Source organism: Doryrhamphus excisus, chromosome 3, assembly GCF_030265055.1.
Source record: "Doryrhamphus excisus isolate RoL2022-K1 chromosome 3, RoL_Dexc_1.0, whole genome shotgun sequence".
NCBI classification, from domain to species: Eukaryota; Metazoa; Chordata; class Actinopteri; order Syngnathiformes; family Syngnathidae; genus Doryrhamphus; species Doryrhamphus excisus.
In genome coordinates this window covers 1,615,830-1,636,990 of record NC_080468.1, presented here as the reverse complement: position 1 = coordinate 1,636,990, position 21,161 = coordinate 1,615,830, and the positions used below count along the sequence as shown (strand labels likewise).

General features: G+C 42.7%; 3 protein-coding genes across 5 annotated transcripts in view; 2 read left to right on the top strand and 1 right to left on the bottom strand.

Moving 5' to 3' along the window:
* The window catches only part of LOC131125045 (anoctamin-8-like), a 32,157-nt gene extending 23,041 nt beyond the window's left edge, over positions 1 to 9,116 (top strand). The window contains exons 8-19 of one of the 2 annotated variants that reach the window (XM_058066171.1): positions 101 to 228; positions 475 to 636; positions 1,961 to 2,113; positions 2,188 to 2,314; positions 2,401 to 2,456; positions 2,528 to 2,602; positions 2,774 to 3,271; positions 4,744 to 4,920; positions 5,142 to 5,333; positions 5,399 to 5,530; positions 6,056 to 6,166; positions 8,007 to 9,115. In XM_058066171.1, coding sequence (XP_057922154.1) covers positions 101 to 228; positions 475 to 636; positions 1,961 to 2,113; positions 2,188 to 2,314; positions 2,401 to 2,456; positions 2,528 to 2,602; positions 2,774 to 3,271; positions 4,744 to 4,920; positions 5,142 to 5,333; positions 5,399 to 5,530; positions 6,056 to 6,166; positions 8,007 to 8,627 — 2,432 coding nt within the window. In that variant the 3' untranslated portion in view covers positions 8,628 to 9,115. Of the gene's footprint in view, positions 1 to 100; positions 229 to 474; positions 637 to 1,960; positions 2,114 to 2,187; positions 2,315 to 2,400; positions 2,457 to 2,527; positions 2,603 to 2,773; positions 3,272 to 4,743; positions 4,921 to 5,141; positions 5,334 to 5,398; positions 5,531 to 6,055; positions 6,167 to 8,006 lie in introns of both variants that reach the window. The other variant, XM_058066172.1, reaches the window with a different exon arrangement.
* A 49-nt stretch (positions 9,117 to 9,165) lies between these two features.
* On the bottom strand, positions 9,166 to 12,251 carry LOC131125047 (DET1- and DDB1-associated protein 1-like). Of its 2 annotated transcripts, XR_009128965.1 has the most exons (6): positions 12,042 to 12,251; positions 9,924 to 11,530; positions 9,728 to 9,793; positions 9,578 to 9,629; positions 9,379 to 9,434; positions 9,166 to 9,317 (listed from the first exon to the last, which is right to left on the bottom strand). XR_009128965.1 is itself a non-coding variant. In XM_058066177.1 (5 exons), the coding sequence occupies exons 1-5, from the start codon at positions 9,930 to 9,932 to the stop codon at positions 9,237 to 9,239; spliced, it is 264 nt and encodes an 87-aa protein (XP_057922160.1). In that variant the 5' UTR covers positions 9,933 to 11,209; the 3' UTR covers positions 9,166 to 9,236. The 2 variants fall into 2 exon arrangements, 1 of the variants encoding a protein (XP_057922160.1); XM_058066177.1 differs by lacking the exon at positions 12,042 to 12,251 and having other exon boundaries at positions 9,924 to 11,209.
* Positions 12,252 to 12,916: 665 nt separating this feature from the next.
* LOC131124964 (protein ABHD8-like) lies at positions 12,917 to 21,096 on the top strand. The gene is made up of 5 exons (XM_058065983.1): positions 12,917 to 13,194; positions 17,077 to 17,864; positions 18,719 to 18,889; positions 18,981 to 19,197; positions 19,293 to 21,096. The coding sequence occupies exons 2-5, from the start codon at positions 17,086 to 17,088 to the stop codon at positions 19,503 to 19,505; spliced, it is 1,380 nt and encodes a 459-aa protein (XP_057921966.1). The 5' UTR covers positions 12,917 to 13,194; positions 17,077 to 17,085; the 3' UTR covers positions 19,506 to 21,096.
* The last annotated feature ends 65 nt before the right edge of the window (positions 21,097 to 21,161 follow it).

Here is a 21,161-nt window from a genome sequence, read left to right as displayed (position 1 = left end):
TTGAACCACAACACTCGTTGACATGATGACATGATGCCATCCAGAATAGGGAAGTTCTTAATATTTAGCACTTTTGACTCTCTTTTCTTCCACGATGCAGATGATATCTGTGACTACTTTGGAGTAAAGATCGGCATGTATTTTGCCTGGCTTGGTTTCTACACCAACTCCATGCTTTACCCTGCAGTCATTGGCTTTCTCCTGTGGATTCTTGCAGAGGCTGATCAGGTATTTCAAATGAATGCTGGGCACTTTGCCACACGATGGTGTAACGTGGTTAGCACTGAGGTGCACCGGGTCACTCCGACTTCCTCCCCACAGTCTTGTGAGGTTTACTGAAGACTCCAAATGACCGTTAGGTGTGATTATGTTGTGGGAGTTCAGAAAACAATAATTACCAAAAAACATATGCACCGGGATATAAAAACAATATGTGGGTATATATGTATATACTGTATGTGCCCCTCTATATAGACCAGTCAGGATATCTGCTGTGTAGTGTTTGCACTCTTCAATGTTGTGTGGGCGACGTTGTTTCTGGAGCGCTGGAAGAGGCGGGAAGCAGAGCTGTCATACAGGTGGGGGACCCTTGACACCCCTGCAGAGTCCTTGGAAGAGCCAAGGCCACAATTCAGGGTAAGTGTCACTATTAAATTCCAGGAGACAGCACCACTGTTATTTTTTTCATTTATTTGTCAAGGTGCCTGTCTGGAGTGTGTAATGAATCTTTCTATCGATGATTTTAGTGCAAGTGGCGCAGTTGAGATAATGCAAAACAGCCATTAATCTGTGTGCATGATTTGCTGCTGTCTGGATTGAGGTGTAGTCACATGACTTGCCTTGGACCAACACTGAGACTCATGTATTTTCAACATTTAACAAAATAATGTTTACAAAAATTATTTTATCACTCGTTTTTTACAGTTTTAGTTTGCCATCAAAAGAACCTAAAGTATGACCAGTTGTGAAACATTTCTCCTGATTATCTTCTGTACTCATAATGGCTAGGATACGTTTGAGCAATAAGCAAAACGTTTTAATGGGCTGCCCATGGATTGGACGAGAATCTTAGTTGCACCTCAGCGATTGGTTAGTCCGTCAACATATTCAGCGAGGCTATTGACCAATCAGCGTCCTCTATACTGATATTGCCCAACTTTCAACAACGCGATTGGTTGTTACAACCAAGCTGAGCTCGACTCAAAGGCAGCTAGCATTTAGCAGGCGCAAACTTTGCTGCTACTATCCTCATAGCTAACAGATGCTACCTGAACTACCTGGATACTTTAAAACCTTTAACGCGTGTAGGCTTCTTTGATGGCTCTATACTTGTTTGCTATTTAGTATCGCTGAAGCATCTCGTCCATTGATTAGTGTGTCAATATAGTCAACGTTCGGTGGCTATTGACCAATCAGCGTCCCCTATACTAATATGGCCCAACTTTCAACAACGCGATTGGTTGTTACAACCAAGATGAGCTCGACTCAAAGGCAGCTAGCATTTAGCAGGCAGTACCTTGCTGCTACTATCCTCATAGCTAATAGAGGCTTCTTGCACTACCTTGGTGTATTAAAATCTTGTGTGTGTCTACACTTCTTTGTTATTTTAATATGTATACAAATATTCAATATTCCCGAAATTGTCTCTTTGACGCGTTTCCCTGGCTAGCTGCTCAGTCGATAGAGCATGGGACTCTTAATACCAGGGCTCAGGGTTCGAGCCCCACGTTGGGCGTTTGCGTCTTTATGCTGTAGCTAACGTTAAAATATAATAAATGAGTGTGAAGTATATTTCTCTGGTAAGTATTACAGTACCAAACAAAGCTAATACACTACAGTATCAAAACAAAATACAATTTACACAATATTTTGAAGAAGAAACTGCAGCTTTGCAGTCCGCTATTGGTTGCTTCTTGTTAAGTGGAAATGCTAATGTAATGTCCTTTTGCCATATCTGCAGGGTGTAAAGCGCTGCAGTCCCATAACAGGCTGTGAAGAGTTCTACTATCCTCCATGGAAGAGGGCTGTGTTCAGATGGCTGGTTAGCCTCCCCATCTGCCTTCTTTGTCTCTGTTTTGTCTTCCTCGTCATGCTCCTCTGTCTGGAACTGCAGGTTAGGTCCAGGCAACACATTCGATTGGAAGAATATGAATATGAATGAAATAATCATCCTAACTGACCTTGCAGGAAGTGGTTATGGAAATCCAGGAGCTACCTAACATCACAAGATTTATTCCTAAAATACTACTAGCCATTACTGTAACCATATGTGATGAAGTTTATAAGAAGATTGCCTACTGGCTCAATGACATGGGTAAGAATGGATCTTTCAGAACATATTCACAGAGGATTGCTGATTGTGACTGTGATAATAAATGTCACACATATTTGTTTTCACAGAGAACTATAAACTTCAGAGTGCCTATGACAATAATCTCATCATCAAGATGGTTTTTGTAAGTCCCCCCTTGAATTGTTTGACAGCATTCATTCAATGAGCATGACATTGTTTTTTGTTATTTCACAGTTTGAATTCATCAATTCTTACCTAAGCCTTTTCTACATTGGATTCTACCTCAAGGATATGGAGCGACTAAAAGAGGTGAGGACAAGTTTTCAATGTGTCAATACAAAGCAAGCATATAGTATAAGAATAGTGGTATAGTGGCATTGTTTTGTGTGAAACTAGTGAAACAGCACCATCTGCTGGTACAGCGCCATACTGCCTTCTAAAAACGAAATAATGATTGATTGTTCATCCTTCTCCCCGCAGATGCTTGCCACACTACTGATTTTCCGCCAGTTCCTCCAGAACATTAAAGAGGTCCTCCAGCCTTACCTCTATGAACAAAACAAACTGGGTGTCTTCACCCCAAAGGTGCTGTGGGAGCTTCTCCAGGCCATCGTGGTCAAGTATGGCCGCCTGGCTTTGGGAAAAGCCCAGGCATCCATGACAGCCTACTCCTTCCTGGGACCGAGAGGACTTCCAGTCAGTGACGCCGCGGACACAGACTCGCAGACCACCACACGAGGGGATTTGAAAGCCGGATTCAGGCTGACAGAGGAAGAGTGGGATATGACTGACAGCGCCTTGAAGCAAAGAAAGGTCAGCTTCACGGAAAAGGTCGACTACAAGGATGTCACGGCGGAGGCGCACACGGCCGATGACACCTTCCCCGAGGACAGCCCCACTCTGGTCGAGGAGGGGATGGATCCATGCAGCATCTTTGACAGCTGTGATGAGGACAGTGACCTAGAATCTCCACCTCAGGTATGTGCTCCTCAAACCAAGTATCTTCTTGAATGTGTCCGTCTGCACTTGCTTCAGACTATTAATATAAAACCAACCAATGAGATGATTAGAGTAGATTATTCGACTCATTAGTTCCTCTGTAACTACTCTAAATGTATGTGCCTTAGTTCCCCAGTATCTACTGTCCTCATTAGTTCCTCAGTAACTACTCTACTAATTAGTCCTTCATTAGTCCCTCTGTAACTACTCTAAATGTATGTGCCTTAGTGCCCCACTAACTACTGTCCTCATTAGTTCCTCAGGAACTACTCTCCTAATTAGTCCTTAATTAGTCCCTCGATAACTACTCTAAATGTATGTGCCTTAGTTCCCCAGTAACTGCTGTCCTCATTAGTTCTTCATTAGTTCCTCAGTAACTACTCTACTAATTAGTCCTTCATTAGTCCCTCTGTAACTACTCTAAATGTATGTGCCATAGTTCCCTACTAAGTACTGTCCTCACTAGTTCTTCATAAGTTCCTCAGTAACTACTCTACTAATTAGTCCTTCATTAGTCCCTCGGTAACTACTCTAAATGCATGTGCCATCGTTCCCTACTAACTAGTTTCCTCACTGGTTCTTCATTAGTTCCTCAGTAACTACTCTAAATGTATGTGCCTTAGTTCCCCAGTATCTACTGTCCTCATTAGTTCTTCATTAGTTCCTCAGGAACTACTCTCATTAGTTCCTCATTAGTCCCTGTGTAACTACTCTAAATGTATGTGCCATTGTTCCCTACTAACTACTGTCCTCATTAGTGCCTTAGTAACTACTCTCCTAATTAGTCCTTAATTAGTCCCTCTGTAACTACTCTAAATGTATGTGCCTTAGTTCCCCAGTAACTACTCTCCAAGTTAGTCCCTCTGTAACTACTCTAAATGTATGTGTCTTAGTTCCCCACTAATTACTGTCCTCATTAGTTCATTAGTTCCACAGTAACTACTCTCCAAGTTAGTCCCTCGGTAACTAATTTAAATGTATGTGCCTCAGTTCCCCGCTAACGGTCATCATTAGTTCCTCATTAGTTCCTCAGTAACTACTCTCCTGATAAGTCCTCCATTAGTCCCTCTGTAACTACTCTAAATGTATGTGTCTTAGTTCCCCACTAACTACTGTCGTCATTAGTTCTTCACTAGTTCCTGAATAACTACTCTACTCATTAGTCCCTTGGTAACTACTCTAAATGTATGTGCCTTAGTTCCCCAGTAACTACTGTCCTCATTAGTTCTTGTTAATTCCTCAGTAACTACTCTCTTCAGGAGTGCCTCATTAGTTGTTCATTAGTTCCTCAGTAACTACTCATTCATGTACCTTCGTTCCTCGGTTCTTCACGAGTTTCTGGGTACCTACTGTATTTTTGTGTACCTTACTGTAAAGTGACACCAATGAATCCAAGAGGAATTGGAATAGTCAGTGTAGTATTGCAAACGTACTTTTGTTTGCATGAACAGGAGGCCAAAGAGAATAGCAGCGTTTCTTCATTAAGAGAATCCAACTGTCTCCGTCAGAGAAGGAAAACTGTGGAAGAAGTCAAAGAGTACAAGAAATCCTGGATTGATCCGCCGGAGGAACCCACAACCGTCACCTTAACGCAGGCAGAGATTGAAAGCTGCATGCAGACGTATGAGGTGGGAGAAATATGACAATGTTGACCCCAAGGTTGGATATCTACAAAAGGGCTGTAGATTTATACACACACACAGAGACAGAGCTTTTCTTCCTGTCACTCACACACACACACACTCACACACACACACACACCAATTTATTGGTACAATGACATAATTGGTCACGTCGGCAGCAACAAATAAAGCGGCTAGCCAGATGCTAATGCTGTTGTGTGATACAGGATACGCTTCAGGACTACCAGGAGATGTTCATTCAGTTTGGCTATGTGGTGCTGTTCTCCTCGGCATTTCCCCTGGCAGCCATGTGTGCGCTCATCAACAACATCATCGAGATCCGCAGCGATGCCCTCAAGCTCTGCACTGGCCTGCAGAGGCCCTTTGGCCAGAGGGTGGAGAACATTGGACAATGGCAGGTTAGCATCAGGTGATGTGGAAAAAACACATGACTGTTTGTCATCCTCTCCTGTTCAACCCCTAGACTGCGATGGAGGCCATGGGCCTGATAGCCATCATTGTTAACTGTTACCTGATTGGCCAATGTGGGCAGCTGCAGCGTCTTTTCCCCTGGCTGAGTCCTGAGATGACCATCGTTTCCATTGTCTTACTGGAGGTAAGTACTGCAGTTCACGCCTAGCGCAGCCTGCTAACTCCCCAAATGAGTTAGTGTAGTGTGCAGCCTGCTAACTCCCCAAATGAGTTAGTGTAGTGTGCAGCCTGCTAACTCCCCAAATGAGTTAGTGTAGTATGTCTGGGAGAAGGTACCGTAGCATTCTTCTGATGGCTCTATCAATCCGTTTGCCTTACATGAACACAAACAGATATACTATAACAGGATCATGTCCAACATAAAAATATATTTTGACCACATTTTGTTGCAATTTCAAAATTCTAAAAATATCTGGGATCATTGTTCATATTGTTGATGTTATGTTCTCCATCATATACAATGTATACATACTACATGTGCATGGTTTGCTACTGGTTGCTGTATGTTTATATTCTGTGGCAAACGGGAGTTTTTGTCACGTGTACATTGTATACTGTACAGAATCGGAAGAAAATACGACTGAAGTAATGTACTGATGTAAAGTATGTTGTGTTGAGACTGTCCCTCTGTTGGTCTCGTGGTTTACAGCACTTTGCGATCCTCCTAAAGTACATCATCCATGTTGCCATCCCTGATATCCCTGGTTGGGTAGCAGAAGAGATGGCCAAGCTAGAGTACCGACGAAGGGAAGCTTTCAAGGTATAGTTGACATATAACTTGAAAGACCGTCGGCCATCTTAGGCTTGCTTCTGATGTGAAAATGCAATGTCGCATTTGTATGGTTGAACTCCCTCTGTCCCTCGCTTTGTCGTTTTTATGTATGCCGCTGCAGCATTTTGGAGCTGCACTGCTATACTCAACCATACTCAACCAGTCAGCTAAAGTCAAAGTCGTTCTGACATAACTTATCGATGCCACTTTTTTGGCACCCTTTTGGGTGGGATGTAAAATCAGCAACAGTTGTATTATATCTTCTTCTCAAGGGGACGACACTATCTTCTTCTTTGTCTTTCACACAGCAAACCAATCTCCTCCATCCAACCTTGTCTTCTGCATCTGTCTCTCTCACACCAACGACCCTCATGTCCTCCTTCACCACACCCATAAACCTCCTCTCTGGTCTTCCTCTAAAGCAGGGGTCTCAAACTCAATTTACCTGGGGGCCACTGGGGCTAGGGTCTGGGCGAGGCTGGGCCGCATCAGGTTTTCCAAAAAAACAAAAAACGCATTTATTAAAAACAGAAAAATTCTTCATTTATATTTTCCTGCATAAAATAAGATGAAAAATAAATAAACAAATCAAAAATAAAGAAAATCAATCAGTAATAAATAAATAAATATAATAATAATAATAAAAAGTTAAGAAAGCACATATAGTTGGTGGGTAGACAAATGATTTTTTTCATATTAAAATGAACAAAGCATTATTAGAGCCCTGTAGACATGACAAAACACGACTATAGTCACATTTATACTCTTTTTATTTACAACATATTGCGCAACTGCAGGGTCTTGAGACACATGCTAACTCGCAAACTAGAGAGCTAGCGACCTAAACGGTAGCCTTCAAGTTATTTCCTTTCAACTTAAATAGCCAAAAACTTACCACTTCCACACGGATAGGGAGGATAACTATTAACAGTTATTTAACCTTTAACATGAACATGAATCAAACGTAATCATTTTTTCTGGGTACATGATACCATACAGCATCCATATCAAACTTGCGCGGGCCGCACTAACATTAAACGGGGGCCTCAAACTAGTGTCCTGCGGGCCACATTTGGCCCGCGGGCCGCGTGTTTGAGACCACTGCTCTAAACGCAGCATCCTTCTACCAATACATTCACTATCTCTCCTCTGGACATGTCCCAATCATCTCAGTCTGGCCTCTCTGACCTCTGATGTACTCGTTCCTGATCCTATCCATCCTGGTCACTCCCAATGTGAACCTCAGCATCCGCATCTCTGCTACTTCCAGTTCTGCTTCCTGTCTTTTCCTCAACACTATAGCAATGGGATAAAACATAAAAGTAGTCTCAGATCACACTCAATATCTAACACTGCCTTAATCCTCTTGGGTCATGGAATTCGACATTGCTCCACAGATTGTGACTGAAACCCTGGTGGGGCTGGTGGATTTTACACACCTTGCAGTCCCTCCACCTTCTGCTTGAAGATGGCCCATTTAGGTTGGGGTCTAGAGACATACAGGGTTCCTCCTTCACCTTCTAGCAAGGCCGCTTGTCGTCATGCTCTGCTTTAGAATGCCACACTAGATGTTGGAATTCATGTTTCCTTCAGTGAGCCACCTCTCTCCATTGCCAACAGCACTCATGCAGCCCCATACCGTCCCACCACCATGCTTGTCTGGAGGAAGGCAAAATGATCTTAGTCCTGGTTTGTGTTGCCAGCTATCTTGACAATAATGGCTTCCATATTGGTGTCCCTTAAGAAGATATGAAAACGGTTGCTGGGTTGTGCGATACTGCCTGTAAAGTATCATATGGAAATTAATCTCCCCCCCCCCCCCCATTAGAGGCATGAGCTGCAGGCCCAGCAACATTTTCAGCAACAGCTCAGACGTCGCCGTGAGGAGGAGGAGCTTCAACGTCAGGCAGAGCTCCAGGCAGAGGCCCGCCAAGACAACGACTACCACAAGTCGGACGCCCATCACCAGCACCACCACGAGAAAGCTGCGGGGGGGAAGCTGAAAAGACCCAGCTCTCTGCTCGGGAACAACAACGTGATGAAGCTGAAGCAGATCATCCCCCTTCAAGGGAAGTTCTCCTCGAGCGCCTCCCGCTCCCCAGCTCAGTCGCCCACTGGCGGGGAGGCAAAGCTTGCCGGGTTCCTCAAGTTTCTGAAGTCGCCAGAGGTGAAAAAGGAGCCGGCAGCAGTTGGAGGGCCATCCGGGTCAATTGTAACATCTTCAGCGCCTCCTAGCGGCCAGGAGCGCTCACAGTCTCCCAACAGGACATTCAGTCCAGGTAAGCTGTTCAGCTTTAGCAAGTCCGAGGGAACTGTAGTGTGTGCTAACGGGACACAGCCCCCAAACCAGGCTGACTGCTGTCACCCCAACTCCAGTCATGAGGAAGTACCCTCACAGGAGTCTGATAAAGGGGATGCTGATTCCGAAAGCTCGGGTTCAAAGTCTTAATAAATGTTTTCAGTTGTAGTTTGCGATGTAAACGCTCCACATGTCAAGTCTCACAGGCCACATGTAAGGTCAGCGGTTACATGATATGCACCCTACTTTGCACAAAGCATCCAAGTATGGAACACACTCCAAACAGCTTCCATGGAAATACTTGTACAGTAAATGTTGACACTTTGAATGAAGCTTTTCTCACACTTTTAGCGATTGCATGAATCACAAGCAGCAAATATCGGCTTCCCATTCCAGGTTTGGCTCACTTTTTCAAAGCCTGTATCCGAGTCACGTTGGGCATGTGTCACCGCTTCATTTAGCACTTTAAAAGCCATCGTATTCTTCTGCAATAGCTTACATTCTCACTGTGACCATCAAAGTATTCTATTTTTATCAAATTATTTTACTACATGAGTTGGTGAACGTATTCACGATGCAAATGAAACCTGCTGAATAATAAAATGAAAAAGGTAAAGCATGGGCCCGCTTTGTTTACACTTAATAAACATCACACATCATCAACAATCACAGAGGAAGGTGAAAGCCATTTATGATCATTATCTTTCATTTATTTAATGCTGTGTAAATAATATCAAGTGGAAGTCATTATCATTATTATTAATCTTCAGATAGTTTTTCCGAGAGGCAACGTCTTGCCTTGCTCCTGTTCCTGCTGCTGACATTCTGCATTCGGAAAAACTAGAAAGAAAATCACCTTTCAGCAACGCTCGCTGCATGTAGGAAACTTTCCAACTCCTACCTTCCACTTTCGAAGACAATATCGTGAGAGGATGTCTATCTTCTCTTGGACAATGACTAAAGACAGACAAAAGAATCACACCTTTCCGATGATAACAGCTGCTTTATGATAAACAAGATGGTGCCATTGGTGCATGGCTGAACATGATAAACGTATTGATTATATACCTAATAGCACGTCCCCAATTAGAATCACTTACTCTGATCTGATGGATATTCATGGGTTGGGAGATAGACGGGAAGCTGACGATGCTACAGTAAAAGAGAGATTGCCATGATTGCAATAGTTCACCCCCACACAAGAACATATTTACATATTTCATTTAATATGATAAAGTGACATTACATACAGAGTCTGGGTGAAAATTGCTGAAGTTGTTCTTGTTAAAAACAGGCAGTTCCCTTAAGAAATCCCTCTGAAAACACAAGATGTAAAAAGATGTGGAATGCATGACAAAACAGTTGTGACTAGAAGATGACATTAAATTGAAGTATTATTGTATTGAACCAGTGCCCAGAACTATATAAAGAAAACATGAAACATACCTTATTCATGTCAAGTGGCGGCGTTTTAAAAGTTATAAAATGAGCCGTCTATTTTAAACTCGTTGAGAGCCGTTTTGTCTGTTTTTGTGGCCAGTTAAACGAACTCTTTAATGTCTATGATGTGTTCAGTACGTCGTCTTTGTTGTGGTCTCCAAGTTAGACGAGATCATGCTCCCTGGAGCCTGAGAACACCGTGTTCCAAAAAGGACAAGACGCCACAGCACAGTTCTTTAGAGACAAAACTCGTATTTTTATGTTTGATCATGTTAATTATATTATCTTTGGTCACTTTTGGGCTAAAAATACACGTTGACGTAAACGTCGCATCGAGTGCTGAGGAGTACGTCTACGTAGCCGCCATATTGGATGTGTCATGGCTGCGCTGTACTTCAACACAAGTAAATTTATTACATTCATATTGAGCCCACACATGACTAATTGCTACTTTGTGCTCTATAGCTGATTGAATAAGTATGTACATTTACTTGTATTGATTTACAGCGTAGCTGCGGCACATCCAATATGGCGGCGACGTTTGATGCTCAACATTGAAGGGGCGGCCATTTTGGAATTGAAATCTTTTTTTACATAGAGAAAGCTGTTCAAATTGAAAGCTTTTATGTATTTACACCTTGTTTTCTATCCTGTTCGTGACACTCTGGACTCCAACCAAAAACAGTACAGGTGAATCAACTTTCCATGAACATACTTTTATCATAATTGTTATTTAAAAGCAGTTTGCTATTACCCAGATACCTTCTTTCAAGTAGTTTACCTTATCAACCTTACTTCTGTATTACAAATTCTTAATCCTCTTGGATTTGTGAATGGTAACCTGGTACATGTTAAACACAAAGTGAACTGCAGTACATAGCAATTTTTTTATTCTTAATGAACCTCTGCTTCATGTGGAATTGTGCAAGTGTAAAGGTGAGGTATGTCAACGTCACACCTTAAGCATGTTTGAATTAAACTAAGCCAGTTACTTTATGTGAGTAAAAAGCGTGAGTGAGTTTTGTGTTTCTCATTTGGATTTGGTGTTGGAAAACAGTGATTTCTCAAGCCACAGTTGGATGAGGATCGTTTATTAATTTCATTCACCTAATCTCAAGGCTCGGTTTCTGAATGCTTCAATCCCACCCACCCATTGAGGATGAACTTGGAAACCAACCCACGCCTAGTATCACTTTTCCACACAATACACAAGTCCCTCGCGGCTTGCAGCATACCCCCAAAGATGGGACAGTTTTACATCTCCTTTACAAGTCCTCCTTTCCAGCTGGGATGTTCAGTGTGAGAGTGATTTGCGATCCTTCAACATGCGCCGGAGGAGCACCTCAACACCTCCTCTTGTGCTGAGCCTCTTGATCCAGCCGTGGGTTCTCTTGCGTTTGATGTTTTTGGGCTGATACTCGGTGCCTCTTTTCTTTGTTCGAACTTGCTGGCGTTGCCACGGGAGCTGCTGGAAGATGCCTGCGCCCTCAGTTTGGGAAGAAAGCGGTCCGATCCTTGGACTCTGGTAATCCACAGCAGCTCTGGGGGTGAGCCAGTTGCTAAATAATCTGAGGTGAGGATTCCCATTTACTACGAGGTGTCCTGCTGGGATTCTTAAAGATGAAAATGAGAAAATCGAATGATTATTCTTTACCATTTAACAGCTGTGCTGCGATTATATTCACATTTCTTTTATACACTCAATGGACTCTAAAATACAACCCAATTGTATAATAGTAATACATTGTAGAGTTGATTGACACACGGGAGATAATTATAATATTAAGCTATTATTGGCGCTGTCATACTGTGCTGTTTTGTTTGTACATGAGGTGGTCAAAATATTAGAAACACCTCTCAGTACGATGCCGTGCAGTTCTACACCACTACCTGCAAATTATAACCAGCCTATTAAACAGAGTGATGCCAATCTCACGGTGATAACCTAAATAACTATTATCTACGCACAAGCCAACTAAGTTACACGATTTTCAAACTTTACGACATGAAATCTGTCAACAATGTGTCGTCACCCAGCTATGCCGCTAGCCTCATGCTAATCCAACCCGTCTAAGTCAGCCACGGCTTACCCGTTGACTGAAAATAAAAATAAGGCTTTGTTACCTGCTTAAATGTGTTATTCCTCGCAGACGGAAAAAAGACGTCAGTATCGTATTCATTATGATAATAGTCGCACTCAGTTTAGCAGGCGAAGATTGAATGTCACTGGGCTCTTCTTTTGGTGGCTTTCCGGAAGTGAAATTTCCCGTAATTGGTGCATTAGCGCCGCCCTGCTGCTGCGGAGTAGTCACTACACATATAATGAACACAATCTCCTTGACACAAACAACGTACATTACAATCCCTTAAATTATATGTATACATATTTTAAGGCCAGTACCCCCATGGCATTTAAATCTTACCTTTATCTTACTGCATTATGCTTACTTACACTTTGCTGAATGTGTAGCCATCATGTTTTTGACTGTGGATTGTCCTCAAATCATTCCATCTTGCAGCATTGTTCAAGGATTTATACACATTTTCCCAGTCTGCCGAATGGACATGAATGTAAAACTGCGACGACAACAAGAACTGCGTTTATAAGAGGACGTTTCCCCTTTATGACAATCCTCCTCCCAATAAACGTCACAACTGGATGACTCAGTGACAGGCAGTGTACTACCCACCGCAGTTTCAACAGCAGGGACAATAAATCATGGCACACCAATACCAACCTGAACCTCAGCGTAGTACAATAATGCATGAATTACAATAAATGTTTATAGATATGAAACTTGGGTGTTCAGTCTCCTCAAAACCACCACTTGAGTAATAATCTGTCACTCTGCAGACTAGCTCAAACTTGCTTCCTGCCTGCCTTAGCAACAAGGAGACAGCATTCTGCCATTGGCTACCGCTGAGTGCTCGGCCTCCTTCTATTGGCTCTCTCTCCTGCCACTCAAGAGTGACAGCAGCCGTAGTGTGGTGCGCAGAGAAGGACAGCGGGGCTGGGTAGGTCTGCCCTGGTGCGCAGTGGCTTGATGCTGAGAGGGAGGGAGAGAGGAAAAATATTGCATTTTATTGCAATGTAAACCGGGCAGCTTTATGAATGCACTATTATCCATTTAAGCCACTTTGTATTATTAGGAATCCAATAAGGCGTTTTGACTATTTTGCAGTTTCTTGTTATTGCATCAAATGCATCCTTTTGTGGGCCCTTGGCGGTCATCTGGTTGACTTCTAAATACCTTCATCAATTGGTCACTCTGAGCAGGTAAGACTATTTGAATGCTTGTGTTGTATATTGCTGTCCAATGTGTATAGAAAAAGTCATATGCATCAGTAAACGTGTGTGCATTTGCTTTTTAGTGGTGCAAAAACAATACGTACATGTATGATCAATAATTGAAAAGTAGCATTACAGCCTGCAAGCTGTGATGCTATGCAGTGTCTCTTTTCATTCTTTATCCGTCTTGTTTTTTGGCAATAATAAGCTCGATTGGCTGTTATTGTGCATTCATTGCATGCTGCTTTGTGGTGAAGTTGAATCACATGGCACATTTCAGCACATTTAACATGATTGCTGCTTGATCATTGTGGGAAGAAAGAAGTGGGTTACAAATGACCTGCGTACATTTAGTGCCAAACTGCGCCACGCTGCAACATGTGTATCCATCCTGAGGGGAAGAAATACAGCAGCACACTGTGTACCAGCTGCTCAGTATTACAGTGCTGGCAGACATAACCTATTATCTTTTGTGCAATGTAGACAACATTTGTTTGCTTTCTGGATGGATTACACATTAGTAGGTCAGCAGGTTAATTTCATTTAGATGCTGCCGGGTGAATTTTGATGGTGAAGCAACGGACCGTCATGCTGTGTGCATCACTTTTCTCGTTATTGATCAGTGGTACATGTAGCATGACCGCAAAACAATAATAGATGCTCATTCTGAATGCTTGATGTCAACATTTACTACTGTTTATGCATGTACTTACTGGATGGCACTGACCTTCAGACCATTTACGCACCACATTCAAATGCTTACCGGCACAGTGAAATTAAAGGCAAGCGCAAGAGCTGCATGAAAAAATATATAAATGTGAAAAGGTCGAGTTGTGATTATTGTGGTTGTACATTTGCAGTGCTGCAGAATTGCGTTGCATTATTGAGAGGCAATATTTTGCAAGCTAACCATACAATAACTTTGGCATTGTCAATCAAATCTGTGCATTATTATCATGGTAAAGGCAGAATTTGTGTTCCTAAGTGTCTGGCTCATCCTTTTTAGAACTTCCCTTCTAAGACTGCTGCCCCCGCGACCCGGACCCGGATAAGCGGAGAAAAATGGATGGATGGATGGAATTTAGTGTTGTTTGTAAGATGACAGGCGGCACGGCGGTCTGGTGGTTAGTGCGCAGACCTCACAGCTAGGAGACCAGGGTTCAATTCCACCCTCGGCCATCTCTGTGTGGAGTTTGCATGTTCTCCCCGTGCATGCGTGGGTTTTCTCCGGGTACTCCGGTTTCCTCCCACATTCCAAAAACATGCTAGGTTAATTAGCCACTCCAAATTGTCCATAGGTATGAATGTGAGTGTGAATGGTTGTTTGTCTATATGTGCCCTGTGATTGGCTGGCCACCAGTCCAGGGTGTACCCCGCTTGCATAGGCTCCAGCATGCCCCCACGACAAGTGGCATAGAACATGGATGGATGGATAAAAGTACATTTCCTTGAAGTATACGATTCATTCTTAACGATGGGATATTTTTGTAGTTAGAGCATAGAAAAACTGTTTACAACCATCTAAATGTGGTTTCTAACACAATTAGAGCCCTCTACACATGAAGTAACAACCCTATCGTCATATTTCCACTCATATTACCCAATATGGTAAACATAAACACAGAAAACAAGCAGTGTAACACATAAATAAGACTCATACAGACGCGTGTTGATGTAAATGCGTTCCGGTGGCACAAACAGGAAGTGATGTCGGAGTTTGCCGCAACAGCAACCAGTGTTAGCATTTTAGAGATCATTCAAACCTGGAAGGAAAGCGTGTTGTCACAGCGATCAAATCTGGTGCTTATTGTGTGTTGCATCGAATATTACAGTGTATCCAGGGTACCCCGCCTCTCGCCCCAAGACAGCTGGGATAGGCTCCAGCACCCCCCGCGACCCTCGTGAGGAAAAAGCGGTAGAAAATGAATGAATGAATGTAAGATGACACCGTGAGTCTATATTGAGGAATGATTTCCTGCAGTCACCCATGAGTCCCCTAAACGTCCCACAACTTCACGTTGACATGGTGTTTTTCTTCTTGACATCACAAAGCCTGAATCGACAGCGCCTCTGCTGGTTACGCAATTACTGAACAATGAGGAGAATTGATCAACAGAATCGGTAATGATGTGTCCGTGCCGCCATGACGAATCCAAACGCCACAGTTTTTAGACACCTAAATAAAATGAGAAATGTTAAGTATAGCTATAATAAATGATCATTTAATGAGGATTATGATACTTAAGTAAGCATATATTTTTGACAGAGGCAATTTATATTTATGCTCATTTTGTATGCTGCATATTGCCTATTTTTTTACAATATATATATATATTCATTATATATACATATATATGCAATGTTGATGTGTTTGTACATAGGAAATTTAACATCATCTTCATTTTCTATGTGCATCTCGTCTCTGATGTGCAGAGGATTTTCAAGGGAGCAAAGCTCTGTTTTTTCAATGATTCTGTTACCTGGAAACAATAAATGGGACTCTTCCTCGCTGTTACCTAGAGACAGTCTGAGCGTGTTATATAAAATGTGAAAAGCTTTGCTTGCATCCGCACAAATGCAGCCAAGCTTTTTTTCCTCTCCTCACTCACCGAAACTGGGGGAAGTGTTGTCTCGTTGTGACGCATCCTGTCTGCAAGTTTTTACTTGTCGGTAACTGATTAAAAAAAAGAACAATTCAACTGGAAATGCACAGCAACCCTTTAGGGCCCTTATTATAGTACATCATAAGATTTTTTTACCTTTAATAATATAGTAATAATTATGATTATATTTATTGTACAGTCGTCCCTTTTCACTACGCTCTATCATGGTTTTTGAAAAATATATCAATAAATCATGCTATTTTGCAGTTGAATACATCCTATTATTCGTCAAAATATGCATTTTATGCCTTTCCAAGCATGACAATGGCCATGTGAACTAAACAAAACAATACAATACAAACATAAGGAATTCCAAAGATGCATTCAAAGACGCTGGGATAAATGGTATAATTCTACACTGTGTCAGTAACATTACTGTAATATTCGATGCAACACACAATAAGCACCAGATTTGATCGCTGTGACAACACGCTTTCCTTCCAGGTTTGAATGATCTCTAAAATGCTAACACTGGTTGCTGTTGCGGCAAACTCCGACATCACTTCCTGTTTGTGCCACTGGAACGCATTTACATCAACACGCGTCTGTATGAGTCTTATTTATGTGTTACACTGCTTGTTGTCTGTGTTTATGTTTACCATATTGGGTAATATGAGTGGAAATATGACGATAGGGTTGTTACTTCATGTGTAGAGGGCTCTAATTGTGTTAGAAACCACATTTAGATGGTTGTAAACAGTTTTTCTATGCTCTAACTACAAAAATATCCCATCGTTAAGAATGAATCGTATACTTCAAGGAAATGTACTTTTATCCATCCATCCATGTTCTATGCCACTTGTCGTGGGGGCATGCTGGAGCCTATGCAAGCGGGGTACACCCTGGACTGGTGGCCAGCCAATCACAGGGCACATATAGACAAACAACCATTCACACTCACATTCATACCTATGGACAATTTGGAGTGGCTAATTAACCTAGCATGTTTTTGGAATGTGGGAGGAAACCGGAGTCAAATTGCCTTATAGATCCAACGTTGACCTCCGCTTTCAGGTTAACATTTGCAATAAAAGTGACCGTTTCTTCAATTGCCATTGTTTTCTAGTGATGGAATGCTCGGTTTCTCATGAATGGTGAATTAGCTGATTGGTTAGGAGTAATCATAGTTTGACTCCCTTATAATGTACGTCTTTCTATGCGGTTTTATTTCACACAGAACATACGTATGTGTTTGTTGTATTTGCAGAAAGACACCATGCTAACCAGTATCACGGAGGGGATACTTTGCTGCCTAACCGGGAAGGCGGCCCGTCTCGTCCTGCCTCTGGAGTCAACGGCACCATCCAATGGTTTTGAGTTCGTGGAGGTGAAACCCGGAAGAGTCCTGCGAGTGCGCCACATCATCCCCGAACGTCAGCCCGTTGTCGACGACGAGGATGTCGAAGGGAGCGAGCAGGACGCTGAGGACACCGACAGTGGCGTCCACTGCAAGAGGAAGATCACAGTCTACCGTAATGGTCAGCTGGTCATTGAGAACCTCGGTGATGTCTTGCACTCTGAGATCCTTCAGTGTCTGGATGGTGATCTGGAACCATGTAGTACTGTCGAGGTGGAGCTGGCTGACTACAAGGAAATGGCCTCTTCCCCGGATCCCAACCCGGTTCCTCCTCCTGTTCCTCCGCCTCCTGGTGAGCAAAAGCCTGCCCCACCTCCTCGCCGCCGTCGTCGGAAGCCCAAACGCACCGTGCTGATCGACTCCAAGAGAGTGATCACGAGCTGCAAGGGAACACACTCGGATGTGGCACTGTTCTTCGTGCACGGCGTGGGAGGCTCGTTGGACATATGGAGCAGCCAACTGGACTTCTTCTCTCGGTTGGGCTATGAGGTCATTGCACCAGACTTGGCGGGACATGGAGCCAGCACGGCCCCGCAGATTGCTGCGGCTTACACTTTCTATGCCCTGGCTGAGGACCTGCGTGCCATCTTTAAGAGATATGCTCGGAAACGCAACATTCTCATCGGCCACTCGTATGGGTGAGTGTTGGACCGTTTGTCAATGTTCAACATTTCACGATTTCAAGTATCAGAAGAAGTGAACTCCTGGAGTATGGATCACCTTGGCTGACTTTGGAATTCTTCTTGGAATCGAACACGCGTCTCCTAGCTTTCTCCTAGCCTGAGCGCTAACCACTCGGGGACCGTGCAGCCCTGAAATACCATTTGATTACGCTAAATAATAATCAAATTAGACCTTAGAACAGGGGACAGCAACCCACGGCTCCGGAGCTGCAAGTGGCTCTTCAGCCTCTTTGTTGTGGCTCTCTTTGCAATGCTCAAGTATTTTTTATTTATTTATTTTTTTTACATCCGAACGGGGAAATGCACATCTTTGTAATGAAACAGACTTTCTATGAGACCCGATACTCGATCGACTCTGCTTTTTCTCCTCTGCACTACTTTGATATCCCAAAATTCCCTCCAAATCTGGAAGTCAATCAAAATCTTTGGAGACTCGCAATTCGCTGCACATTTCTTCAGGCGTCAGGTATTGAGGTTTAACCAAGATGATCCTATCGTTAGCCTATGAGTTGGCATCCATCACACATGAACACCGTACTTCTATTTATTGCATTCTGCTGTTAAAACTTGGTCAAATGAAAAACTATTCGATTTCAAAAGTTTGAGATATTTTTATCCAGATAGATTTACAAGATGTTTTCACATTATGTTTTGTATTTTTCTTCAGTTAGCGAGAAGGTAAAATGGCTCTCTTGATAGTAAAGGTTGCCGACCCCCGCCTTAGAGAAACGCATACGTACTCGGATTATTTTGCTCCATTTCAAACTGATTCCTTCCAGTCATGAACATGTTGACGTTGTGTCTTCCAGAGTGTCGTTTTGCACATTCCTGGCTCACGAATATCCCGACCTTGTCCACAAGGTGGTAATGATCAATGGAGGAGGTCCCACGGCCTTGGAGCCCAGCCTGTGTTCCATCTTCCAGCTGCCATCTTGTGTCCTCCACTGTCTGTCACCTTGTCTGGCTTGGAGTTTCCTCAAGTAAGATTGAAGTTGCTATGCTCCGACATCTCACTTTTATGCCAATGTTACCAATTTTGAGGCTAATTCTGATTTTGTTGTCCAATTGAAGAGCTGGATTCGCTCATCAGGGCACCAAAGAAAAGCAGCTGCTGAAGCAGGGCAATGCCTTCAACGTGTCTCCATTCGTGCTACGTGCCATGATGAGTGGGCAGTACTGGCCTGAGGGGGATGAGGTTTACCATGCTGAGCTCACAGTGCCCATCCTTCTGGTTCACGGCATGTGTGACAAGTTTGTCCCCATGGATGAAGACCAGCGCATGGCAGAGGTACCCAGTCTATACGTACAGTAACTGCATGTCAAATAACACGGACCTGTCCTGTTTGAACACTAACCTTACCTATTTTTCATCAATATTTTTAGATTCTTCTGTTCGCCTTCCTAAAAGTCATAGAGGAAGGAAGTCACATGGTGATGATGGAGTGTCCCGACACGGTCAACACCCTCCTTCATGAGTTCTTCCTATGGGAGCCCGACATGTCCAAAAAAGACCGCAACAAGACAGACACAGACAAGCGTGTAGCAGCCAGTGACACGCTCCACACATTGAGAACCAACAGGTCCATGGACAAATAGCCAACAGTTCACGTATGGCTTTTGTCGCAGAATTAAGCAGACGGCCTTTTTTTGGGCAGTTGTCAAATGTTCTTCAGGCTGCTTCCCGGCTAAGAGCTGTTACATAGAAGGCCTCGCATCTCAAGGATGAGGGCGGCCGCTGGTGCTCGGAGATAAAGCGGGAATGATGGCGCACTGCCAGCCAGCAAATCATGGATGGACATGAAGATGAGAGGAACTGATGCAAACAGTGTTGTGCTTTTTAAAATACGTATATATACATTTATATTTTTGTGCTCCGTGTCAACAAAAGGACACAAGTGGAAATGATGAGTGTGTCACAAAATCTGAATGGATTTCTGAATGGAATGCATATTTTATATATTCTATGAAATGCTGCAGATGCAAAGCTTGCTGACTCAGCACTGGGTCGAGCTTACATCCATGTTCAGTCGTTAACATTCATCAAATACTGGATGAATTTTCTTATGGGAAGTGACTCCAAGGTATGCATACGTATATTTATTTCAGAGTAATGGAATAAGCCAGACATATACTAGAAGTCATACACTGCACGGTATGCTATTTTTGACTCACAGAGTTATTAAAATGGTTCCACATATTGTCCACATATTGTAGAGCAACCAAAAAGTATGTGTGTACATGTTTTTACCACATAGTTGCATGAAGATTTAATAATACTCATGCTGTACATAAACAAATGTCAACAAAGTCATTTCTTCAGTATTTCATGTTATACAATACCCAACAGATATAGTAGTATTGAGGCCCAGCATGAATGCAGAATACAGCAGTGGTATTATAGACATGTTAATAATTACCCCATACACTTATTTTTAATGCGATTTTGTCCCCCGGTATGTATACATGGCATTTATTCTGAAATACCAGAAGTCAAGTTGAATGATTTGCAATTGCAATGACTCCTTCAGGCTTCTGTGTCTTTGACAATGGATGCAAACTCTCCAAAATGAAAGAATGGGCTCAATCTTTTCCTCCAAGACATTCATTCATGGGTGTTGCTTTGTCTCATAGTGGGACAGTCAAGTACGAAAGCACAGTGGTTATCTGTTCTAGACTGTTTTGTGGTGAAATGATGGTTTTGAAACTGGTTGTACAGTGCTTCAAATCTAATTTGCCTCAACTGAAAGGGGGAGCCTTTTCTTTAAATATGCTCACATAAAGTATATGTACATACGTACACTTGTGAGAACAGATGCAACAAGAGTGATTTTATGCAAATAAAGTGAAATTGAGTGGCTCACTACTGGCGCCGCTACAATATTAGGAAACAAACAATGACGCCGGTTCTGTGCTTGATGTCTATTTTCATGTAAAAGGTCAGACAAACTGAATGGATGACAGGGTGCACATGTATTCCGCCTCTGGTTAAAATGTGTCAGTGATCCAGTGTGATATATCCTTGTGATTAACAAAATGTGTTCATGGTATTATTCCTGCATTTATCCACTGGAATTATAACATATGCGCTGCTTGAATGTGGATGCATATGAAATTCTATAGCCTATCAACACATCAGTTGGGTTTGTTGTATGGATGTGCCTTTCCTGGCATGAAATAAAAGTGATGTTCACCGTTGTGGGGTGTTTGTGTTCATTTGTGTAGTCATTTTGCCAAGAGAAAGACTCAAACATT

Bases quoted from the DNA above. Each gene is read 5' to 3' on its own strand.
- LOC131125047 (XM_058066177.1), bottom strand. The intron at 9,630-9,727 runs GTATGTAATGTC...CTTTTACTGTAG, and splicing joins GCAATTTTCACCCAGACTCT to CATCGTCAGCTTCCCGTCTA. The intron at 9,318-9,378 runs GTAGGAGTTGGA...TTTTCTTTCTAG, and splicing joins ATTGTCTTCGAAAGTGGAAG to TTTTTCCGAATGCAGAATGT.
- LOC131124964 (XM_058065983.1), top strand. From the start codon at position 17,086: ATGCTAACCAGTATCACGGAGGGGATACTTTGCTGCCTAACCGGGAAG. The intron at 18,890-18,980 runs GTAAGATTGAAG...GTCCAATTGAAG, and splicing joins CTGGCTTGGAGTTTCCTCAA to AGCTGGATTCGCTCATCAGG. The intron at 19,198-19,292 runs GTACCCAGTCTA...CAATATTTTTAG, and splicing joins AAGACCAGCGCATGGCAGAG to ATTCTTCTGTTCGCCTTCCT.